Source organism: Arctopsyche grandis, chromosome 7 (genome assembly GCF_051622035.1).
Source record: "Arctopsyche grandis isolate Sample6627 chromosome 7, ASM5162203v2, whole genome shotgun sequence".
In the NCBI taxonomy this organism is placed as follows: domain Eukaryota; kingdom Metazoa; phylum Arthropoda; class Insecta; order Trichoptera; family Hydropsychidae; genus Arctopsyche; species Arctopsyche grandis.
Window position 1 is genome coordinate 5,648,079 of NC_135361.1, and position 26,381 is coordinate 5,674,459.

The 26,381-nt window shown below is 33.1% G+C and overlaps 1 protein-coding gene across 2 annotated transcripts in view; it reads left to right on the forward strand.

Annotated features, from left to right (window-relative positions):
* Positions 1-26,381, forward strand: part of LOC143913984 (lachesin-like) — a 235,761-nt gene that overhangs the window by 174,449 nt on the left and 34,931 nt on the right. For both annotated transcript variants that reach the window (XM_077434039.1, XM_077434038.1), the window contains exon 4: positions 10,329-10,468. In XM_077434039.1, coding sequence (XP_077290165.1) covers positions 10,329-10,468 — 140 coding nt within the window. The remainder of the gene's footprint in view (positions 1-10,328; positions 10,469-26,381) is intronic.

Genomic DNA, 26,381 nt, shown 5'->3' on the forward strand with positions numbered 1-26,381 from the left:
AAATTTATATCACGAGACTTTAAGAATTTAGCTTCTGAGAAAATGAGCATTTTCATTAAGCGTAACATGTTTTTATTTGACATTTATAATAGCTTTTGATAACTTAGCAGACTTTTATTAAATCACCTCTCAATATTTATTACATCAAATTCAGATACAATTTTGAACCGTTTATATATAATTCTTATTTGAATCCTAATTGCAATTATAATATATATAAAGTAGTCTACCTATATATATGATATTAACATATAATAGTATACAATTTAATTAAATTTTATGAGATTCTTATCATTATGCAATTTTTTTTAAAAGTTCAGAACAATATCTACTATCTACATATGTATATATAATTGCTTTTGATGTAAATACTCAGTAAATAGGTAGTATAATATATTTTTTATCATACCTCGTGCATGCAAGGTAGAAAAGGGAAAAGCGAAAAGCACCGGTAGCGTGCTACGACTCGATATATTCATTCGTTTCACAGAATTTTCCGAAAAATATACGTATGCAACCACCGAAAATAAGTGTTCACGAAATATGAGACCTTGGCACATTACCTCCATAAATTCATTAAAATACATTGCTTCGCCATATTTGCGTACACGAATACATAAATTTCACAACGCCGAATACATTGCATACTGTAAGAAGGTATATTTACGTATGTATGAATATCGAAATCCAAAGGCCTATTCAGATCAGCGACATACGACACGGGCCTATAGCTTTCGACTTTTTATATGAAGAATGGTTGTGCTGATTGATAACGATCTAAAGTGGCCATTAGTTATTTGTGTTTTGACTGATTTATTATGCGAACGTATGTACGTGCATTAATGATTGGAGCACCATGAAAGGTCTTATAAACCGGTATTATATTAAATTCATTGAATTTTTACTTGATACGTTTTTAATGACTTTGTTAAGGCGGTTGTGCATTTGTTATTAGAATTTTGAATATATAATGAGAACTCGTTATACTACTGAAACTACGAGCGTGTACGAAAAATACATAGCCGTACATGTACGCTAGAATGGTCCTGAATTTTCTAAAATAAAATAAGAATAAACAATTTCAAAAATTGCATCCAAATCTTGATTGTATACTGTATTTGTTTGCGTCAAAAATAAATGTGTCCCTTTAACATATTTATTCATTATAACTCTTCCGCAGTGACATGGCGTTTTTCCTCCAAACATATGCATCATCAATTTGAGTTGAAATAGTCCATCAAATATACTTAGATAATAAGTTTATTAATGAAATAAGTTATTTTTAAATTTGCAATAGGTACTATAATATATCATGGTACTCATATTTAGATTTTTGACCGTTGAAATGGGTGAAAAAGGTGACCAGAAAAATGCACTCGAGATAGTTGCACTCTCGAGACATCCAAACTTTCAAATATGCTCAAGAAGGATTAACGCAATAGAATTCCAAAAAAAGCGTCAACGGGTATTTGTATATTATCCGAGGGTGTTAACCTTTTTTTTGTGGAATTCTATTGCGTAAGTTGTTTTTGAGCGCCTTTGAAAACTAGTACTTCTTGAAACTGTGCCACTATTCACGTGCAATTTAGTGCATTTTTCTGGGATCCGGTGAAAAGAGCCCAAGTTCATAACCGTGTTTCAATTTAAGCCACCCGAGCAACGCTGGGCAATTCGGTTAGTCTATGTACATATGTATAATGCTGGTTAAGACTACCAAATTTGATATACTCTCTCATCGCATCCAAATATATACTGTAGATAGGTTTTAGAAAAGCCCAGAGTCCTAAGAAATGTATTTTTCTAACTTTTAATGCTGGGTAAGTGTCTTCCGAATTTCACAGTTTCCAAAAAAACGAGCAATCGCATTTTGAAAAGGGATGGAACCCTTTGGAGATTTTTTTCCCCAAATCCCATCCGTTCGAGAATTTCCGGCTAGTGCTCTCTTATAAAGCTCTCTTATCATATATAATTCAATATATAGATAAATTAGCGTATTACAGAATCTTTTATCGTTAAGGGTAAACAGATCAATAGACATATTCTTTAACATTTAAAAAACAAGTTAAATCCATCCTCATATTGACCGTGCGAGATTTTTTCGCGTTTCATAAATATCAATAACAACAAAAGTGATCGTGAAAATAACTACACATCCTCGTAGTAAATTCGCGATCGTATCGCTCTCGGAGGACCCACACAGGGCATTTACTTAGTAAAATACGAACTTGAACCCACCACGAAAATATTTACTACATCGTAACGTTGCTGAAAAGGTGAGAATCGCTAATCTGGTAGCTTTTATAAGCTATAAAATATTTCTCTCGCCTTTGGCACCCCGTCCGTATAAATTGCGGCAGCGGACTCATTGCCAAAAACCGCAAAAACGAGACTATACATTTCGTATATTACATACGTATTATACAGACATTGTCCGTAAATACGACAGCGTCTTTGACACATTGATATAATAGTTTCACGAACGATTTCCCGTCCGAATTCCGCGGATAAACAACCGCAGAAATCGTTTTAGCAAAGGTTGATTGGGTTCGCCTTGCGCGATCGAATTTGCCGAAATGTACAGAGTGTCGCTTTTCCGTTATCGTTTTCGTTTCGGTATTGCCGAAAAGCTATTTGGCGATATAATCACTTCGGGATATGACTTTTATAGACCGCCTACTACTTACTATTTTCCATTTCGACGTCAATCAAACATCAATACGTCACTCACAAAGCCGTCCGAGCGAAAAACGTACTATTATTTGACTTGTCACTTGTTAGGGGGGGTAAGTAATCGCTCTATTATGAGACGAGTTCAAATTGTTCTGTTTATTTATATTCACGAGGATTTAGAGGCTTTATTAAAATAAACTTCAGGTCTAAATATACCTATGCCTACATTAAAATTCCAACCGCAAAGCTGAAAAAATTTTACACCTTCTGAGCCATTGTATGCGGAGAAAATATACAAAAATTTTAATTAATAAAAACACCATTATTCATACTTTAAATACTGAGTACTCCTAATATGGATCCTATCAATTACATTATAAACATATTTAATGAGGAACAGGTCAAATTTTGACTGCCATCAAAATAATCATTCAAATTGAATTTATAACAAACACGTAAAAAAATGCGACCTTTTGACTTATTTTTCATCGAAATTTCAAAAATGATATTAGATTTCTTCATATAAAAAACCAATTAAATGGAATTAAAATATATAAATCGAAATATTATTCAAAATATTTAAATCAATTAAATTATAAGAACACTTTCTTATGATCATTCCCTCAATATGCACATCTCAGTATACATATTTTAATCAAATATTCTAGAAAATACTTTGATATGTGTATATTTCTATATAAATATTAAATACATTCAATTACATATCTGACAAAATTTTTAGATTTGCAGTACGGCCAAATTTGTATGAGAAAGTTTTTACGAAAAGGAAAGGTACAGTTGTAAGGAAAAATATATTTTCCTTTCTGAGTTAGCTTTAGAATACATCCCATTATATAACAAATCAAAAGACTTACCTATTTCTCGTATTTTTCTATTTAAAATCATAACGTCTATCTATTCGTCATACATATAAGAGGTTAACCACGACACAAAAAGGCATAACTATAAATCTGATATGATCGTCTGAATCGTAATTATAATGATTATCTTTGAATAGAGCTATAATGATACTTTTTTAATAATAATAATGTATGAAATGTTGTTTTAAGTTCATTTAAAGACTATAATAAACAAAAATACGGGTAGTTTCTGATCATCTAACATAGAAAATGAGCAATAAAATAGTGTTATGTAATCCAAATTGCAAAAAATGTATACCTACTTAAATTTCAATTATTTGGATTTATCTATAGGATTCATCCACGACATACTCGTACGAACATCCACGCCTCGCTTAACGTACATGCATACGTACACATAGGCGAATTTCGAATTCAGTACGTATCGTAAAATTCCGTCACGTATCCACCCGCATATGGAATATTTTCCAGGGCGTATTTCTTTTTTCCAGGGCTTCGGTTCGGTCCGGTTCGGGGGGCCCCCTCCAGACCGCAGCGGAGCCCCAGGGGGAGTGTGCCCTCCCTCGAAACGTACCCAGTGCTGTCGTAATATTTTCGTTTTATACCCCCCAACACCAGATATTGAACAGTAGACCGGTTTACGCGAAACACCTTATATACGTCGAGATGAAGTCGTGAATCTAAACGAGCACGTAAAGCAAGATTGCATATCAATCAGTTACAGTGCCAGCTAAAATTCGAAGCGGTACCGCTTAAATCGACAACTGATGGAGATATTTGTCCGAAGACATGATTTGTATATCGGAGTTATTTATCACAGACTAAAAACGAGTTTCCTGATAGATAAACCTATTTTAAATTCTAATTTTAGTAATTTTTTTTTGAAAGGGTGTGCCACAAGGATCCGATTAAGGTCCTAATTTTTTTTCCATTGAGGTTATTAATTACTCGAAACTCAGTTTTCTTAAATCTCTTGGTGCTGGTTACCTTAATGGTTGAGACACACTTTGGCTGACTGTACATGCTGAGGTTGGGAGAAAAAACTAGATATAAAACAGTGCTGGGATTGGTCTTGAATGGAGGAGATAAATGCGGACGTAATCCTCGCACAATCCAATCAAAAGATGTTCCTTTGACGATGCGAATAGAAAAACGTTGCCCCAAGTGGGATAGGAGATGTTGAGAAGATTAATAGGCAACAAACATAAGTGTGCGGCGAGTTTATCTTCCGTGATGATAAATTTACTTCTTTGCTTTCAAAATCCGAGATATATACGAGTGAATAAGATGCTATTATCCAGGCGGCACGTTTTTGTTAAAGAAAAAAAACGAATTTCTCTCTATCGATATTATTATATTTATATATATTATACTTTTCTACGAAACTCGCTTCGGGATTACGATCAAGGACTTGATTTGTTATATTCGAATCCGGAAATAAATATTTAATTTGTATTTCACAGACATGTTTACATACAAAATAAAAATTCGATTCAAGGCCTCGATCGTTCAAAGAACTTCATACATTGAAAAAAATATGTATTTTGCTCAATTGTATAATATTTACATATTTATAATGGAATTTATTTATTATTTACACTTTTATATCCTATTGAATTTTTTTCTGCTTGTTTTTCAATACAATACGAGGTATTATTCAATTCTCAACTAGATCAAATTAGTTTGAATCAAGACCATTCATATTTATCCTAATGTATGTACATATTTATTTATTTATTTTATTTATCTACATTATTGACATTACAGAATATTACAGAATAGTCTAACGTGACATGAATCTAATACTCCAAATGAAATCTAATACTCCATAGTGACATTACAGAATACTCTAACGCGTCACTGTGACCAAACATATAAACATAATACATATACTTTATATAAGAAAATTGACGAGACATCTACATATGTTAAAGATTTTTTTAAATCATATATTCAAATAGTGGTGACATAGTGAATAGGATGGTTTTTATCAATCTGATTGAAGAACCGCAATGAAATCAGATAAATGTGTAAACTCTGTTAGGAAAGGATCGACTTGGAGTCACAAATATACAAGTCTGACCAGCAGCATTAAAGATTATACTCAGAATAAATTGGTTGCTGCTGGCCAGACCATGGTTTGACTCCAGGTCGATTTTTTCCTATCAGAGTTTGTCAATTTATCTGATTTTCATTGAAACGATTCCAACAAATTGACAACCTTTACCAATTTCTGATAATGTAAGGAAAATTTAAGTTTATCAAAAATGTATCCGTAGATGTCTCTATATATGATGGATAAATGGTTAGCATACCTTGCTATGGTCAGTGTGGTTATGAGTTTGAGTCACACTGATTGCTGCTGGCAAAACCTTGGTTTGTGACCAGGTCCGGTCGTTTCATATCATTTTCTGATTTTCATTGAAACGAATCCAGAAAAATTGGCTATCCCTCACCATTTCTCTCGCAAAATCTTGAGCAATTATGTTATATCTCAAGATTCGCCAGGTTTCTCTCCATATATGTATATGTATGTATTTACACATTGATATCAATACTTCAAATTGTATAAACGTATAAAATTTGAATTGAATACAAAAATGTATGGAATTCAGTGTTAATTCGTATCAATAATAAAATATATCAAAATTTCTGATATATTTTATGATTCATAAAATGAGTATATTTTTTACTTAATCTATGTACGTAGTAATAATAGATGTACATAGTTTTGTGATCATGCGAAAATTCTAACTCGAGATTTTGACTGATTCGAACTCAGAATCGATTACTGATCACGTTTTCATGATCTAGAAAAAAAATGTGTGTGTGTGTGTGTGTGTGTGTGTATTTTGAGGATTTTTTGAACACCGTTAGTCCTATCGAACTGAAACTTAGTATCGGTTACTGAAATTTTTATCGACACAAGGTGATTTTTTTTCAATTTTTTTAGTTGACCGGAAATGGTACCTCCCCTTATAGGTGTCCTCTTTTTTTTAAGTTTTTAAATTAAATTATCTCCCGAACGGTTATTCGAATCGGATTGAAGATTTTTCATGTAATAAAAATTGTAAATTTTATATTTTTTCATTCTTATTCATAAATAAATCTTTTTAATTATTTTTTATCCAGTTTTTAAAGTCCCAAATAATTTAATCTATATTTAATAACAATATAAGTCACTTAATCGTCGGAAAAACACCCGAATTCGCCAACGTCGATGGAGTATGTGTTTCTGATTATTATTGAGTGCTCTAGAAAAAGTTGTGTGCTAATCCTCTTAAGACAGAGTGGAGGAGGATGCTGTTTGGGAAAAGGAAAGACAAACTGAACTCCGTTAATACTCTTAACTTTTCTGAAAGCGTTTTCGTTTCGTCTAGCTAGGCTATTGTGTTCTATGTATTCTAAAGGTGTACTTAATTAAAACTTTATACGACGGATCACATCCGCACGTTCATTCCACCAACGCACATACATACATACATATACATATGTATGTATATATGTATATGTACACATACATATGTATATATAATATACACATGTAAGTTGAACGGCCGAAACGATACTTCAAAACTGAACAAAACCTGGAAAATCCGGAAAAATCACCCGCACGGTGTGATTTACAAGACGGCGTGTAATTAAACATTGTTATGTAGGTGTTATAAAGTTATAATCTACAAGTTGTAATTAATTTTATTTATATTATAATAACACATTCAGTGTAGGTTGTGATTAAACGCTTGCATAATAAATAACGCTCGCGTTTTCGCAGCCGACACTACATATGTACATATGTACGTATATACTACACACTAGCAATGTTCTTTAACTTAATTTGATTTATAATTTCATGACATGTAAAAATATTGTCCCACTTTACGGCAAGATTCCCTATTTATCAAAGTAATTGGACGTTTCCATTCCCCGGCTCGGAATAATTTGTTCTACGCTCGCACAGAGCATCAAGTCATACACGTGTCGCATATTCGTTAGAATTTTCCTTTTTTTATATACATTTTTTCGTTTTTTTTTTCTTCTTGTTCGTGTGTCACGAGCGAATATCATTAACGGCGTATACGACGGCTAAGGATTCCCCACATTCCTATGAAATAATAAATAAATAAAATGTCGTGCGTACATCGCATTCTCTTGCAAGCGAGAATAACGACAACGTTCATTAACAACGTGCGGCAGAAAAACGAGCAAATATGAAATAATTACATTTTGTTTTACTTACATAATATTATTTATGAAATGAATATATGCACCAAATATAAATACACACAATATATACATGATAATGTATACATTAATTGCAAATAAAAGCATTTTAACATAGAACAATGTCTATTCGTGATTTTTTTTTATTTTTAAATGCTTTTTATTATTACTAAATTATTTTCACAATACATCTTATATCTATTTTAATAGCTACTGATCTATTGATCATTTTCTATTTTACAATTTTAATTTAATTTTGTTAATAATCATAGTATTATATTATTCTAATGTTAATGTACAGCATAATAGGAAAAAGAGCTCAAAGACCTATTTACAATTCTTCTAAATACTCATTTTTTTTTTTTTTTTTTTTTTTTTTTTATTTCATACCAGGAAGGCATTACAGGTAAACCCCAATGCGCCTTCCTGGCCAAATTACAGCATTTTTTATTATATAAGTCGCTAAATAACGAGACACTGACTTAAACTCGACAATTAACGAGACATATATGAATTGTACATACATTTTTATTGTAATATTTACATTAATCATAATTATTAATAATACATCTAATATGTAATATTAATTAAAGGCTCTCTAAAGTCGACGATCTAAAGCACATTGTGTTTAGGTAATCTGTGTGTTATACCTGAAGGACATAGACATTTAGTTGTAATCACCGAGACTCTTCACATATGTGTTAGTATGGTTATGAGTGATTCTGTCATATAATCTACTAGTTAGTTTATTAAAAATGTCTGTAACTAACGGAGTATTATTTATGGCATGCAGTTTTTTCAAGTTAGTATATATGGGTGTGTTATAAATTATTTTTCGGGATTTATTTTGTATTATTTGGAGCTTGGAAAGATTAGTATTCGAGGCGTTATTCCGTACAGGTGAAGCATAGGTTAATAATGGTAATATGAGCGCGCGATATAATTTTATTTTATTTTGAGTTAATAAAGAAGTATGGCGATTAAATATAGGGTATATTGAGGATATACCCCGCATCGTTTTGCATTTCGCTGCAGTATATTCGTGAGAATATACTCTATGATTAGCAATAGTCACGATATGCAAATATTTCGTCTTTACAATATTTTCTTTTCGATGACAATTGCAGTTGCATCTTTGATTAAACAAAAAATAAGGCTTTGTTATAAATTCAAATTAGTTAGCCTGACGGTTTATAGACAGATTGCAATATTGAGTTAAAGTTGTGCTAAGAATGTACGAAATTTAAATAAGTGTCCGTATTAATGAAATTATATAATATATTTCGTCGACTCGAATTTGTCTTGAAATATGCTATTTTATTCTCCAACCCTTTGTCTTCTTGCTTGCTTTTCAATTCGCTTTTCAGAAGCAAGCTATAGTATAATGCGATTGTGTTGAATCCACATGAAGAAAATTACTCTCTTATGATTGACAAAGTGCACAAAGCATTTCTTCATTTCCTATATAGGAAAGACTATTTGTATTACCCATATCTCTATCCTGTTCCTTTCCTTTTGGGCCTGCTTGGATATGATTCCCTTGAACTTTAGAGAAACTTCTCATCAATTCGTTTTGTTCTCCAGCTTCTACGTGGTAATACGTCATGCTCGCTGTTTCTGGAACAGTTGGGACTTTATGTCCCTAATAATTATGTGCTTAATAGATAGTCCTTTGTCAAATGGCTCCTATTCCAAGATCAATCCGACTTCTTAATAAAATTGTTGCTGCTAAGCCTAAATGTGCTATTTTCTATCTCAGTGAGCGTAGGTTATCGGAGATTATTTTGACTTTCTTGTCTGGTAGCCTGCGCTCATCATTATTTTCGTAATTGAATGTGATATATGAGTGGAATTTTCATATTCTCTCTTCCATTTGGTTCTTAGAGGGATGTTTTATATTTTAAGCTGGTTCTTGTATATTAGTGCTGTCTATAGATGCCAGACATTCCCTACTTTACATTATATTATTTGATATTTTTACTTTATCTGCTGATATTATAATGCTATTATTTTTTATGATTATATATAGATGTATTTTTGTCTGTGTATATATGTATATATTTTCATTTTTCTCACCACTATATTTTTTCGACAATTGTGGTGCATTAAGGACTCCTGTATTGCCAAAATGGTCCAAACTTAAACTTAAAATAAATAAAATAATTTTACTAATTCCAATGATATTCTCAAATATACAAAAAAATATTTAAAATGAGTTTTTAATGAATTGGTATATTCATTTCAGTTAAAAACTTCTAAGCCTGGTACGTATGCAGTTCTGTGTACGCACACCGTACGATACTTTCTAAATCTATTCAGATTATATATAAAATAATATCATTCAAATTTTTAATATAATTTATAATTTATACAGCTGTTGTATATTTATTTTATGTTAACGATTTGAATTTATCTGCGTATTTAAAAATAACATCTGCACTTATGTAATCGCCCATATATCTGCCGCACCTTAATAAGCGTGAAAATTTCATTCTTTCACAACGGACAACTTTATACATATTGTTACATAAATCTTTCATTTTCTTGTTTCAGTATTATCTTGCGGAGAGGCTCCGATGCCGAGACACACGGTCAAAAGGTTTTCCGGTCTGTACACAGGCCCTTATTTTGACCCTACCACTCCGACAAACATCACGGCGCAGTTGGGCACGCACGCCTATCTACCCTGCAAGGTAAATAATTGAGTCATAGCATTAAAATCGCACGAAACCGCCACGGATTCGCCCTATCGCTACATAGGGGTGGTGTGGCATGGGATGGGGTGGGTTTTTGGCAATTTCGCGAATGCTCACTCCCCCCGCTTTCCAACCATTGGACCTTAATAAGCCGCATTCATTAACCATACATTAGTGGGGCCTTTCATAATGGAAAATGCTACGTAGTAAAAATATACACGGAAGTGCAATAGCCGGAAAATGAGCTTTCATTTTTCAATGTTTTCAAGGTTCCGTATTTACATACATATTATATTATGTAGATCTTGAAGCTATTTTTATATTAGTTGAAATTTATCGTTATCAGCATATCTATGTATTGTGGAATGATTTGCAAAGTTTCCGTAATTAATTTATCTATGTATGTACGTAGTAAAAATAGATGAAGTTATTTATATGACTATACGAAAATTCAAACTCGAGATTTTGACTGATTAGAATTCAGAATCGATCACTGATCACGTTTTCATGATCTAGAAAAAAAAGTGTGTGTGTGTATTTTTGAAGATACCGTTAATCTTAATATCGGTTACTGAAACTCTTACCATAGAAATTATAAATTTTACGCGTTTTAATATTTTTACCTCAACCGGAAGTAGTATTTTTACTCTACATACATAGAGAAACAAGGTTTTTTATTTTTTTCTCTGAAACCTTTTGGTTTATTGAATTAAAATATCGTATCGAGAAGTTGAAGCTTATTACCGAGTTATATATTGAATTTGGCGAGCATCCGTCAATCGGAAGTGGCAGTTTACTCTTGATCGATTTTCTTCCACCATTTTTTTCGACCCTTTAAATATGTGTACCCTTCACGAAAAAAATCAAGTATAATCCTTGTATCAATGTAATGCAAATAAAAAAAAATCACAAACTTTAATAAACCGGAAGCGGGATTATTTCCTCTTAGAAAAGTCAAAAATTTTGTGATCAAACGATATTTTCCACACCCCTGAACGTATCAGGCTGAAAATTTATATTTGTATTATTTATGTACTAACTTAGAGTTGATAAGGTTTTGGCTAGAATTTGTAAATCGGTAGTAGTAATTTTTTTTAAATAATATTTCATTATCCTATTTTGACCTTTTAAATTATTTTCATTTTCTTGATATTTAATGTGTATAATATTTATAGTGTTATAATTAGTAATAAAAAAAAGAACAAAATGTGACAACCGGAAGTAGAACTTTTTTCTTATGTACATAAGTTTCCCTACATTGCGCTCAATTTGTATCGAAAATGCTCTCATATCAGAGCCTGTATGAATTTTTAACTATCGAATTTTGTTTTAAATTCCTCAAATACATAGATAATATCTTAGGTTGGTCACAACTTAATATTTACTGCTGAAATTTGTGCGAAATAATCCAAATTGAAAGCTTGCAATCATTTTAATAATTGGGGTTGTAAATTTAGTAAAAGATAAGGCCATTAATTGTACTGCATATAAAAAATGACGGTTTTCATTGCTGAATAGTATCGACTCACATTTAAAATAAATACACTAGTTTTGCCCCCTATACATGTTCGTGCAGTGCATATAATACAAGCATAGATATATAGGGGAGGGGGTGTCGACGAAAGTTTGTTTCGTATGTAAATTCGACGAACAAATTAGAATGTTAAGCGTGGCGCACGACTTCGGCAATAATACTGTTGCTCGTTTTTAATTTATGCACAGAAAGTACATAATTATAAGGTCCTTCGACAAAGGGTAAATATTACGATTTTACAACAGAAGTTTTCACATTATCCTGAGCTAAATGGCGCAAATGAGCGCTCCTTTCGGCTGCGGAATTGAATTAATGTTGTTGCGTATGCGTAGTACAATTTTCGACACGGCAAATGGACTGGTAACGAATCGAATACGTGTGTTTACACGCAAACTTTTACCAACCCCTCCTGCCACCCCTCCCCCCCCCCCCCTCCTAACTTTGCCAAATTATATTGGAATTTGTAATAACGTTTAAAGCGATTGTGACTTAACCGCGGTATCGCGAGGAAGCTTTCAATGCTTGGGGCTACAATTTGAACTGTATACATTTATATTTATATTTATTTTATTTTAGTTTACTTAGTTTATTTATTTACATATTAGCCACAGTGACATTACAGAGAGCTCCAACGCGTAACTGTGGCCAGACATTCAATTATCACAATATAATTATAATATCACAATGACATAATAATAGTTTGATTACATTTATGATTGTTAAAAACAACTATTGGCAACATTCCTCAACAACCACTCAACCAGATTAACAAAGTTTATATTGAAGATGTCAATTTCACCAGCAATTCGGTTGAGCAGATATATCGTCCTAGATATAGGAGCCGTTGCCAACATATTTGGCGAGCCACAGGAGGAACAAACAAATCACAATTCCTCAGGTCCCTGAATTTACTAGGTGCATAAAACCTAAATTCATTAAGAACCTGAGGATTGTGTATTATCCCATTATTAACAGATTAAAAAAGTACCTTCCCAGAAACATAACCCGACGAGACTCCAATGAATTGAAACCCAACGCCCCTAATAGGAATGCACTAGGATATAGCCAAGGATAATTACCATTTGTTTCATATAAAGATATCTGAGAAACCGTTTTTGGATTCTCTCAATCTTCAATTAATGAGTCATATGGAAAGGACTCAATATAACCAGCAGCGTGGTCTAGTGGTGAATGTTGAATTATTTCGTACTTGATGTTACGAGTTTGATTCCCCGCTAAGTCTTGCTGTTGGCCAGACCTAGATTTGTCTAGGTCGATCGTTTCTTATCAAAATTTGCCAATTTTTCTGATTTTCATTGAAACGATTCCTGGAAAATTGGCGTTTCCTTCCCAATTTTCTGTTGCGAACCTTTGGTTATTGTTATATCTTAGGTTTCGCCATATTGCTCACCATAGATGTCTCTGTGGTTATTTATCGAATATAAAATTCGTATTGTTACATGAAAGTTGTTCATCGTTATTTACCGTATTAATACGACGTTTGTAATATATGTATGTATACTGACCATAGATATCAGATATTATTTAGATTTACATGTATCTATGTAATAATTATGTGGACCAGGAAGGCGCATTTGGGTTTTACCTGTTAAGCCTTCCTGGTATATTTGTAAAATAAAATAAAATAAATAACGGAAGAAATTCTAGAATATATACCAGAGAGGCCTGACAAGAAGACCCAAATACGCCTTTCTGGACAATTAATTACAAACAATGCAGCATTTTATTATTAAAATCACTGTATTTGGAGAAGCTGAAAAACACGAAATAACAATTAATTAATTAATTAATTCAATAATTAATTCATTGAGACATCAATGGATTTAGATTTTTTCATAATTTTTACAAATTTTACATACAAAGTACAGCAGATTTGTGACAACAGGAAAGATGATTTTTTGTCAATTTTGAGGAACCGTTTCAAAAATGGTCATATAAAATTGGAAAACTCTGATAAGAAACGATCGATTTGGAGTCACTAATACCCCCAAATCTAACCAGCAGTATAGCGGATTGAACCCACTGAAAATATATTTTGGAATATAGATTTTTTTTTTCAAATATAGTAGGTAGGATGGTTTTTACCAATTTGATGGAGGAACCGCTTAAACAAAGACTTCAGAAAAATTGGTAAACTCTGATAGGAAACGATCGACTTAGAGTCAAAAATATCCAAGTCTGATCGGCAGCATTAAAGATTATACTCAGAATAAATTCTTTTAAATCGCGGAATTGAACCTGGTGACCTTTCGGTGGTTAGTATCAACGCAACAACCGAGCCATGCTGCTGACTAATATATAATATATATATATAGGTTTATATAATTACATATATGGACGATAAGGATTGTACTATTCTTTCTATCGACTGGAATAAAAAGTAATTATTATACAATAGGTAGGTAAACTGATATTAATTGCAGAAAACCGCAATCATATGTATACTTGCAACACTGAAAAAATTCAAGCCGGATGTTTTTGTTATTATTCGTTGTGCAATATAAAATTTTGCGATTTGGAGTGATAAGTAGCGAGGGATACCAAAGCTTTTATCGTTCGACGATTCAGCACATTGGAAATGTAAAATCCGTGAAAGTTTTCTTTGCAGGGCCACTTTTCCGCAGCACATACACACACAAACACTCGCCAGCATCCCCAATCGGCCCGTTTGACAATGCTAAATGGGACCGAAACCCTTCGGGGATGAGGACAAGAGCCCTAGGTAGGCTCCACGTTTGCCAGGGATAGTCAAATCTAATTTGCGTGTTTGGCCTTGCGGGTGTTGACCCAATTCAGAACAAATTCGACGACCATTAAACAATCAATAATTTACACGTGTAACGCATTTATTGAATTTAAAATACGCACATTCGCATTCGCAGAAATAGATTATATCCGGAGCTGGTCAAAAAGCTCCCGAAAAGACTGGATATCGAAACGTGTACTACATTTTTACAAGGTTTCGTTAAAAGAAAAACCCATCTAAGCTTAATAATCGTGGCATCTGCACTTCTAAGAATGGAAATCGGTGTTCTTTGATTCTTGCCACTAGCTACAAAGATTTCACTCATCGGAAAGACTCGGACACTTTAACATACTTTCTATTGATCCTACAGATACAGACCATATGTAATTTTTTTTCATAGAACATGTACACTTACCTTTACAGATCGCTCCAAAGCGACGAGTGCACTTTAACAAATACAATACAATCAATATACATACATGTGCATTTTATACGATGCGAATTCATACAAGCATCCACAGTGACCTATATAGAGAAATTTTTGCAGAATTTAAAAATCAAATTGGTAAACTTCAACACGCTGAATAGCTTGATATTAGCAAGAGAGATAGGAAAGCAGATGCTAGTTGAAAGAATTGCAAAATAATTGGCAAACTCTTATAAGAAACGATCAACCTGCAGTCACAAACCAAGGTCTGGCCAGCAGCTACTAGTGGGAATCGAATAGATGGGAATGGAATAGTAGTAGCCAATTTTATAAGAATCGTTTAAATGACAATCAGACAAATTGGCAAACGCTGATAAAAAACAATTGACTTGGAGTCACAAACCAAAGTTTTGCCAGCAGCGGGGCTCCAGTGGGACCTTGGTTTGTGACCAGGTTGGTCGTTTCCTATCACAGTTTGCCAATTTTTTTGATTTTCATTGAAACGACTCCTGCAAAATTGGTTTTTCTTTCCCATTTCTCTCCCAAAATCTCAAGCTATTATGTTAAATCTCAAGGTTCGCCGGATTCCCTCCATAGATGTCTCTGTGGATGATTGCTGTATAAAAATTCGTATTGTTGTATAAATGTTTGTTGATCGTATTGTATACGATGTTTGCAATGTTTGATCATAGATGTCATGTATAATTTTGAATTATGTAATATATAATTTAGTGTGTTTCTTGATCTGACTTGATAATGACGAGTGTACTATAATGGAGCGATCTTTAATGAATTGATTGATTGATTGAATAAAATATATAACCAGTGGCGTGTTCTAGTAGTTTGCAAATTATACTTTTAAGTAGAGTATAATACCAGGTTCGGTGATTACTGGTCACAAAGGACTCGTCACAAAGTCACTCTCTATAACGGAACACCTGGCAGCTGAAAAGTCCATCATACTAACGAGAACTTGAGTGCCAAATATTGTGTATTCGCGATTTTCATGGCAAAATTTGTCTTTGTGACCCCCGCAATGTGACGAATAATCCTATTACCATAATACCACTACTCTACGTATGCTTGCGTTTTTGTTCAATGGTCGTCTCCATGCTCACCTTGTTTGTACGCCGCTTAAGAAACAATCAAAACTATCTCAATCACCTGATTAAAAAAAAGTGTGTTACTCTGACAAAAGATAAACACTTTCCGTGAGCTTTTTGAATATGCCACGTATACGTGCATCCACATTTTAATATTTACGATTCGATATTCAATTTGCGTGTACGCGTTCTGCTAGCGGGCTTCGCGAACAATAACCGAATTATCGATTCGGAACGGTTACATCAAAGGATATCCGATGAAATTTCATCGAAAATCGCTTTCGAACCAAGCGATACGGCCTTTTGGATTGAAAGCGTAATTTTTGATACGAAAATTTTGAATCGAACCACCCCCTCCCTCCAATTTCCATCCCTGCCGTGTAGCGACGCAAAATCCGATTAAAATAAATCGCTCGCGATGCTTAAGACGTCGGTTATACATTATTATATACGTAAAAAAAGCTTATTCTCGATCGTGTTGGGTTTGTGTGTGTGTGTGTGTGTTCTGTAATCTTCGCTTATTAGATGTGGGGAGCTTTTGTGTCACGCTATTTAGCCGATAAGCTTTTACGACTCGTCCTGTGCTTTTCGTGGTTTAGCGACAAGATTGATTGGACGGCATCGGCGATACACTATTCTTATGGACAATTAATCGATTTATAAAGAAGAATTGAGGCCATTAGTCTTGCTCAATTATGGCGAGGGTGTACAATAAGTCGTGGGAGTTTTGAAACAGCCTTCGAAAGGTTTTATTAGGTGACGCAAATTGTGCCATTGTGTTATATTAGGTGTAACGAAAGTGGATGGCGAAATTTACTGGTTTTTTTTCCGGCTATCTGTGTCTACTGATTTTGTGATCGTAAAGCTTTGATTTTTTATCATTCTCTTATAGACATGAAACATGCAAGTACAAGGATGAAACTAAGACAGTTTTGGCACCGTGTTTCTATTATGTTACAAACATTTCTTGCAAAATTCGCTGTCTAGAAATTCTATTTATTTAACGTTATTCTCCTAACAGAATTTTTTTATTAAAATAATTCCATTTCGGATTGATGGGTTCATTAAAATTTCAATGAGCATATTTGAGTTGTATTTCTCGGAATAAGGAATGTTCTTTTTCAGAGTATCTATAAATAATGAGAAAGTGAATAAAAACCATTATACTCGTTTTAATAATAAATGTTTTTATTCAACTTGAGAAAAATAAATGTGGATATTTAGGCAATCTTACGTTGTGATCGGTTTTTTTTTAATCGTTATTATATTCGTACATTATGTTGGCAGTGACGTACATATGTCGAATTGACTGTTATACTACGGAGAGCGTTACTTACACACACACACACACAGACATATAAGGCGATTATATAATAAATAAAAATATGAACAACTGCACTAGTATATTATTTATATACTAGTGCAGTTCCCGTAGATTTCAACGGGTGTTATATATAAATATAATGTAAAATAATTTATAGGAGTGCGCACGTATTAATAATAAACAAGTTGAGCGCATTACACGCTCGCCGGTTCAACCCGTTCACCCGTTAGAAATTATGAACGAATGTGTGTGTGTCTTCGTGGATTAGTGTATGTGTGTACGCTCTCGCGCATCTGACGCTGCCGTCACCCGTTCCAATGCAAGCGCTCAGTATCAGGAGCACATATCAGACGCTCCATACCCCCCCCCACATACCCGCTACCTCGCTTCCCTGCTTAGGCGCGTTTTTTTTAATCTCCAACCTTTTCGACGCATCCGACACATACATGCCCACATACGCACAAACATACATCACGTCCGTTTTTTTTACATATTACTAGCTGAACACCGACATGCGTTGCAATTCCATAATAACGCATGCAAATCCCATTCCCGTTCTCGTTCCCGTTCCCATTTGTCGGAAAAACGCAGGTAGCGAACACATTTGAAATTATTGCGTTGCAATGACACTCATTCCCGTTTTTCCCGTTTCCGTTCCCGTTTTTTTTTCACAGTAATCTTTCCGGACATGCACACAACAAATCCTGAAAGTTTCATCGCAATCGGTTCAGTGGTTTAGCAGCCTATTCGAGACACACACACACACACACATACACACAGACATTCATTTTTATATATATATAGACTAGTATTGTGCCTGTCGATTTCAACGGGTGGCTTCAGAAGGGAATGGATACACGAATTAAAAAATGTTTTACCCGGCTTCGCTTAGCATTTGTAATATAAACAGCGTAAGCATGGCGAATTCTAATAGTAAATATTCATTTGTTTTTTTTATTGAATTTATTTGTATCGAAAAAAAATCGACTCGTCGTCATTGAAATTTTGACTTTTTACGATTACCAACCAAAGATACTTATAAACATACATACATATATATTTACATACAAAGTCTCTTTCAAAATTATATATTAGATTATTACACACTATATATTACATTTTTTTGGCAGTGTTTTAACTGTGACATATGTATGTCGAATCGAAACCGACTATTATACTACGGAGAGCGTTACTTACACACACACACACACACACACAGCCATATAATAAATGACAGTAAGAAGTATTAGTTTTTATTTACATATATATTACACACTGTATATTATACATATGTACATATATAATATAATGACAAGTACATATTTAAGCGAATAAGAACGGCAAAGCGATAATCGTCATTCCGCAACGGTGATTTATAACCGTTTTGTGTTGGATCGTTTACGCGAGAAACTCTCCATCTCTCCATCTGTTTTCGACCAGACAATGCGACACTAAAAACAATACCGAATTTACATTTTGACTTCAAAGGAGCCCGCGCCTGATTCGATATACAAGTTTACGAGTTTTCTTTGAACTTGTTCATTTCCATAGAAATTAATATCGCTTTATTTACCGAAATGTTCCCTCCTCGCTCTGGCGTCTGACGTCGACCTCGTAAAACTTCATTGATCCTTTGATGCCGTTGTAATGTGAAAATAAAAGGACCGGCCGAGGATGGGTTCGTCGGAAGGTCGATCATTCCACCGGGTAACCCGACTTGCCACCAATATTCCGAAATCCCTGCTCGCTTTTTACTTTTTTCCCCTCGTGTGACGTAATGCTTACATACATACATATAAGCCAAAGAAAACGGACGAAAAGGAATAAGATTGCGCATTCATGAAAACAAAAGCAAAAAAGCATACACCATTAGAATAAGTGACTGTTTTATATTGATCGGCATCGCATACGGTAGTTTGTTTAAATCATAATAGGAAATACCTGCTCAATCCCGTTCTAACAATTTCAATGTAGAACTAAGCCTTTTTAGACTAAATAATACTGTGACGTGGAATGTTCATGAATCACTGGTTGACCAGCACTCGGCCAATGAGTAAGCTGCATGCAACAGCCAATAAGATCTCGCGTCTCATCGACCAATAAGATTTCTGCGCTAAGTTTACACATTGTGTATAAACAGTCGGCGGATTTATTACGTGGTTCATTCTGAGCTGGCTGGTTGACGAGGAAACAATAAAATACCTTTACTACTACTCACTGAATCTTTCACGCTGATCATGAAAATCCCACTACGCGATAACATAAGCTTCCTTACGCAAAATATAAATACATATATATGCATAACAGGCAAGAAACATGTTAGATTTGTGAAGTAATTCTCAACGATTTGGGAACTGTATGGCAGAAAGAAGTGGGAGTGCAACTTCAGATACATAATCTAAATTCACTCTATGGTGCAAAAAAAAAAGCTTCCACTATTTTTACTTTATCTATATATGTACGTAGCAACAATATATGAAATGATACATTTTATACACTTTGAATCCAATTATCTCTCAAGCCGCTAATTGAATCAGACTGAATATATTTTACATGCAATAGAAATTATAAATTTTATACCTTAATATTTTTACTTCAACCAGAAGTAGAAGAGTAAAAGACTCTAGAGAATCGAGGCTTTTATGTTTTTCTCAGAAACTTTTAGGGTTGTTGAACTGAAATTTGATATCTAAAAAATTATGCTATTAATAATACCAAGTAATGTATACAATTTGGTGAAGATGCGTTAACCGGAAGTGGCAGTTTACTCTAACTAATTAACTTGTATCGAAAATGCTTTCATAGCCGGCATGTGTGCGTCATTAAAGAATTTGGTTTTTTATACTTCTAATATTCCTGAAATACATACATGTGTAGATAAAGCCAGCAGCGTGGCTCGGTCGTTAAGCTTCTGCTTAACACTGAGAGGCGCCGAGTTCGATCCCTTGAGCTGACCTCGATTGAAAAGAATTTTTCTGAGTATATCTGTAATGCTGCTGGTCAGACCAGGATTTGTGACTCCTGGTTGATCGTTTCCTATCAGAGTTTGCCAATTTTCTCTGATTTCATTGTTGAAACGATTCCCGATTAAAAATTAGCTAAAAATCCTTCCTACCCACTATGTCACCACTATTTGAGTATGATTAATGTAAATATTACAATAAAAATGTATGTACAATTCATAGATGTCTCGTTAATTGTCGAGTTTAAGTCAGTGTCTCGTAATTTAGCGACTTATATAATAAAAAATGCTGTATTGTTTGTAATTTGGCCAGGAAGGCGCATTGGGGTTTACCTGTAATGCCTTCCTGGTATGAAATAAAATAAAAAAAAAAAAAAAAAAAAATCATGGATTGATCATATCCGAAATTTTTTGTCCGATGCCCTTACACTTGCTTATCAAAGTTAATGCAAATAATGTAAAAAAGTTACCGTCAAAATTGAAACTATTATTATTTGTAAAATTGTTCACAAATTATACAAAACAGTGTTAAAATCGTAGAAATAAATGAACCTAAAGAAAGATTCCATTCCATTTAAAAAAAAGGGAAAACATATAATATAATTAGTAGTGGTGGCAATGGTTTATTGTTCACATCTCGAAAATTTAATTAGAATGACAAAACGAATCAATTGAATTGGCCTTTTAATCTCAACGCAATGAGCTACTATTGGTCAATTAATCATGATCACCAATAGAGGTCGATAGCTCATTGGCCAATGAGCACCGCGCGCTTATATACTGTTGAATCCCGATCGCTGATTGGACCATGAGTGCTAGTCATCCATTGGTCGACATACATACATTGATCGCACAATCTCTACAAAATAATATTCATAATTCTCTCAAGTCATATATGAATACAACATATGTAAATAAGAATGGCCATTTCAAAAAAATGCTATAAATCACCCAAACTTCTCAACATATATTATATAGAAAATTTAGGTTTTTGTACAGAGCAGTGACGTGCGGTTGTTCTTGTGCAATATTACTGGAAAAACGTCTCATTCTCCGATGAAAAGGTCTCTCAGACTGTATTCTTTGGGGAGGGGGGCTGGAAACCTCATGTTGAGGGCTTAAAGGGTTGAATTATTTGACCTTTAAAGCGGGTTTTTAGATAATTAAGGTACGTATGTACATACTTACATAGATTTTTTTTCTATTTATTTTACTTAATCGAACATACACTCGCCTTTAAAAGATCGTTCCAAAGCTACGAATGTACTTACATATATAGATACAATATATTCAATCAATATACATAAGCATTTTATACAATGCGAAGTCATAAAAACATCCACAATGACATCTATGGAGAGATTTATACAGCATTTTATGCAGCAAAATTTCGAACCTCAAGACACTGAATAAATTAAGATTATCAAGAGAGATAGGAAATTAAATTGCCAATTTACAGGAACGGTTTCAATAAAAATGAGAGAAATTGGCAAACTCCGATAGAAAATGATCGACCTTGAGACACAAACCAAGGTCTGGCCAACAGCTACTAGTAGGAATCGAACCGTGACCACTCCACTTGAAAGCATAATATGCTAACCACTAATCCACGCTGCTGGCTACAGGAATTTCACAGGAACCGTTTCAATTAAAATCATAAAAAAATGTCAAACTCCGATAAGAAGTTCTATTAGCTTTATTTTTGATACACATTGCATATAAAATATTCAATCGTATCGTGCTCCGTATCCATTCGTTAATATGTACACAAAATAAACATACGCAAATTTTATCGACATTACATATTTAAATTTATCAATTTAAAAGCAAAGCATTCCAAACGATACTTATGTACGTTATATAAAACACAGCTATTTTACATACCGTGGTTTTAAACACACTCGTATAGAGATTAGATCTCAAAGGCTAGAAAACGACTCGAAACGGTATCGATTTTCCAATCAAATTTTACGCGATAATTAGCGTCACCGGAAACGGGATGATTTCCGATTACCCAACGGTATAACGACAACAACAACAACGCCACCATCGTGTATGGGCGTTTGGCATGAAAGCCCCAACGTGGCCTTTGGTTGAGGCTTTCGTGGCCTTTTCAGCCTATTAAAAATTCGCCAGCGCCGAATTTCATTTACCACACTTAACGGTCGCCGTAAAAGAAAATGAAGTTAATATCGCACCAAAACGCCGTTCCGCAAATCGACAGGGCCGTGCCGGAGTCCAATAAAAAGGGTCAAGGCGTCGCTCCGGGGCGGCATCGACTGAAGCCTCGGGATCAATTTTATACCGTCGGCTTTTGTTTATGGAGTTACTTTGTATCGAGCGCAATTAAACGCAAACTCGATCAAAAGTGCACGATAATGAGCTGAGCTTCCAAAGTATGTACGTAGGTCCTTTCAGAGCTTATTTTGTATTATGCCAACGAAATTCTCAGAAGTTATTATGCTATTATTATTATAGTTTTTATTTTTCTCTCTTATTTTCTTATGGAGGCCATTGTGGCGCATTTGGTTCTTCCTGTAGTGCCGCAATGTTCCAAACGCAATGTGGGGGTGGGTGGAGAAACCAAATAAAAGGCCAAAGTCGCTTCACAGCATTTATTAGGTGATTAAAGAGATCCACGCACAACCAGTGCTCCGTCCAGAATGCTTTGTTTTGGCCTAAGTACCTGCTTATAAAGGGCAGGTCACTCACTGCATCTTTCTTGACGCGTTTGTTTACCTATTGTTATAGTCACGTACTAGATATGTAGTCCCACTGTCTCGGCATGCAGTCCCACGCTTTCGCGCTGTCAGTTCTGAGAACTCTAGCGGGAAGTGACCGAATGCCGTTACCGACCACTAAGTCAATTCGGGGGTCTCCATTGTTAACCGACTGCACTTAAGCCTGGAGATAATCCTCAAAAACCAATTGAAACGCCGGCTCCTTTTAGCATATGCCATATTATTATAGACACTTTATATTCAATATGAAACTTAGAATAGGATTTGAGGATTTTTTATTTATTCTTATATTTGATTTTTCACCTTATGTTCATTTTAATGTATTATTTTACTTTTTTTACTATTTTTTTATCATGCTTTTCTGCTTTTGCTTTTATCTTTTTATTTTATATATTTGACTTAATTTTTTTTTTCTTCTCTTTTTCAAATGTAGGCCATTGTGGCCCATTTAGATTCTTCCTGTTATGCCACAATGGTCTAAAATAAATAAATTATACATTTGAAACTGAACTTCAGAGTTTATGTAAGCTTGTCTGTAATTTTGAACGCACGAAAAGAATTCCATGTATATTATATGATGCTTCTTTGATTTTCGATACACATTATCAAATATTCATGGTATTTTGTAGCGGGTCAATACTTTCCAGTTAACGAACATCCCTAAATACATACATATTCATATATATATATATATATACACAAGTCCGCCCAAAAGTCAAACAGTTTTATGAGTGACGTGTTTACGAAAGGTTAACTTTAAACGTGATTTTAATTTTGTGTTTGAAACACATGAAAATGTGTGTACTTTTTGAGTAGAGATGTAATTTAAAAGATAAATTATACTTGCCGATATCCTTGAAAGGAAAAATTATAATGTGGCATGTATCGAAAAAAATTCGATAAAATAACCACTATATGTTTTATAAGTCAAGACCAACTTAATTACATTTTTTTAGAACGATAGTGAATGAAAGTGACGTGATCTGATTCTGAAGCCCATTAAAAATTGGCTCCAACATGCATATAACTTATTCAATATCCCTAATCGAAATAAAATACATAACTATAAAACAAGAGTTAAATTAATATACTGTTACGTATTCCGGAACTCTACAAAGTTCCAACGATCTAATTTATAACGATCATACATGGCAATAAAAAACTACAAAATTGCGATAAGATAAAATATTTGAGATAAAACAAGCATTGACATCATCGAATTGACTATATAAACCGCACCATTAGTGCGACATTCAGTCAGTACAACCAGCTCATTCCTATAAGTCAGTCAGTACTTAATCTAAAACTACGCATTTCTCCAAGGATGGAAAAAATATTCTCCTATATATACATAACTAAATCCATATTTTAGCCTGTAGTATGGCTCGGTAGTTGCGTTTATGTATAGCAACGAGAGGTTACCGGGTTCGATCCCGTGCTGATCTTTAATACTGGTGGTCAGACTTGGATATTTGTGGCTCCAAGTCGATCGTTTCTTATCAGAGTTTGCCAATGTATCTGATTTCATTGTTGAAACGGTTTCTCCATCAAATTGGCCAAAATCATCCTACCCGCTATGTCACAAATATCTAAATTTGATTTATGTACAATATGTAAAAAATTATTTACAAGTCTAAATCAATACATGTCTCTATGGATTAATTAATTGCTAATTTCGTGTTCTTCAGCCTCGAATAGCGTTTTATGTAATAAAAATTCTACAATGTTTGTAATTAATTGTCTAGGAAGGCGCATTGGGGTCTACCTGATAGGTTTTCTTGGTATATTTGTATCTATGTAAATTAAATAAATATTTGTTTTTGCTAGGTTTTTGTTAGTTTGCTTTGAAACTTTGCCATTTTGCAAGGATTGGCCCCTGATAGAGATTTCAAAGGTTTCCGCAAAATCGATAGTGAAATATAATCGTCATAAACATGTTTAAAAATTCGAAAATTGTGGAAACGTTGACTGCTTTCCCATTGCCAATAGCCTTGATTGTTTGACTTTCCGTTTTGTCAGATTTTCCCCCACTCGTTTTGTCAGATTTTAATTGTTTAAACGTCTATAAAATATAATACACTATATCTTATAAAATTTGCATTATAATCTGGCATATATATATATATATATATATATATATATATATATATATATATATATATATATATATATATATATATATATATATATATATATATATATATATATATATATATATATATATATATATATATATATATATATATATATATATATATATATATATATATATATATATATATATATATATATATATATATATATATATATATATATATATATATATATATATATATATTTATATATATATATATATATATATATATATATATATATATATATATATATATATATATATATATATATATATATATATATATATATATATATATATATATTTATATATATATATATATATATATATATATATATATACATATATATATATATATATATATATATATATTTTTTTTTTTTTCTCTTAATCAATAATGTATTATATAATGAACGATAAAAAAGGTTTATATAAAATTACATAGCCAATGCAGTGTAACGCCACTTTTTTGACGTCTTTCTTTTCGATCTCATCTATCTCTGTTTTCAACAGAATTTCACAGCTTATTTTTACTTAATATTTGATATGACTTTTTAATATTAAACTTAACAAGTTTGTTTTAATAGTATTATTAGAAAAAGATTCAGAGAGCGACAGATGTCAAAAAAATACTCATATAAATAGGTTAAAATTTTATTAAACTATGTTAATTGAGTTGCTCACTGCATATGTACATACATATATCGAAAGAAAGAAATGTACGTCCTAGAGAAGTTTTCAAATAGAAATTCAGTATTTAAATTTTTCAAGAAGATTAATCGGAGCATAAACTTAAATTTATTACGACTTACAGCAAACTTGATGGCCCGCAACCAAAATACTCGAATGCAGTATTCACTTCGAATGAATTAAATACACACTTTTAGTACCGATAAAATCAAACATTTTATTAAAAGT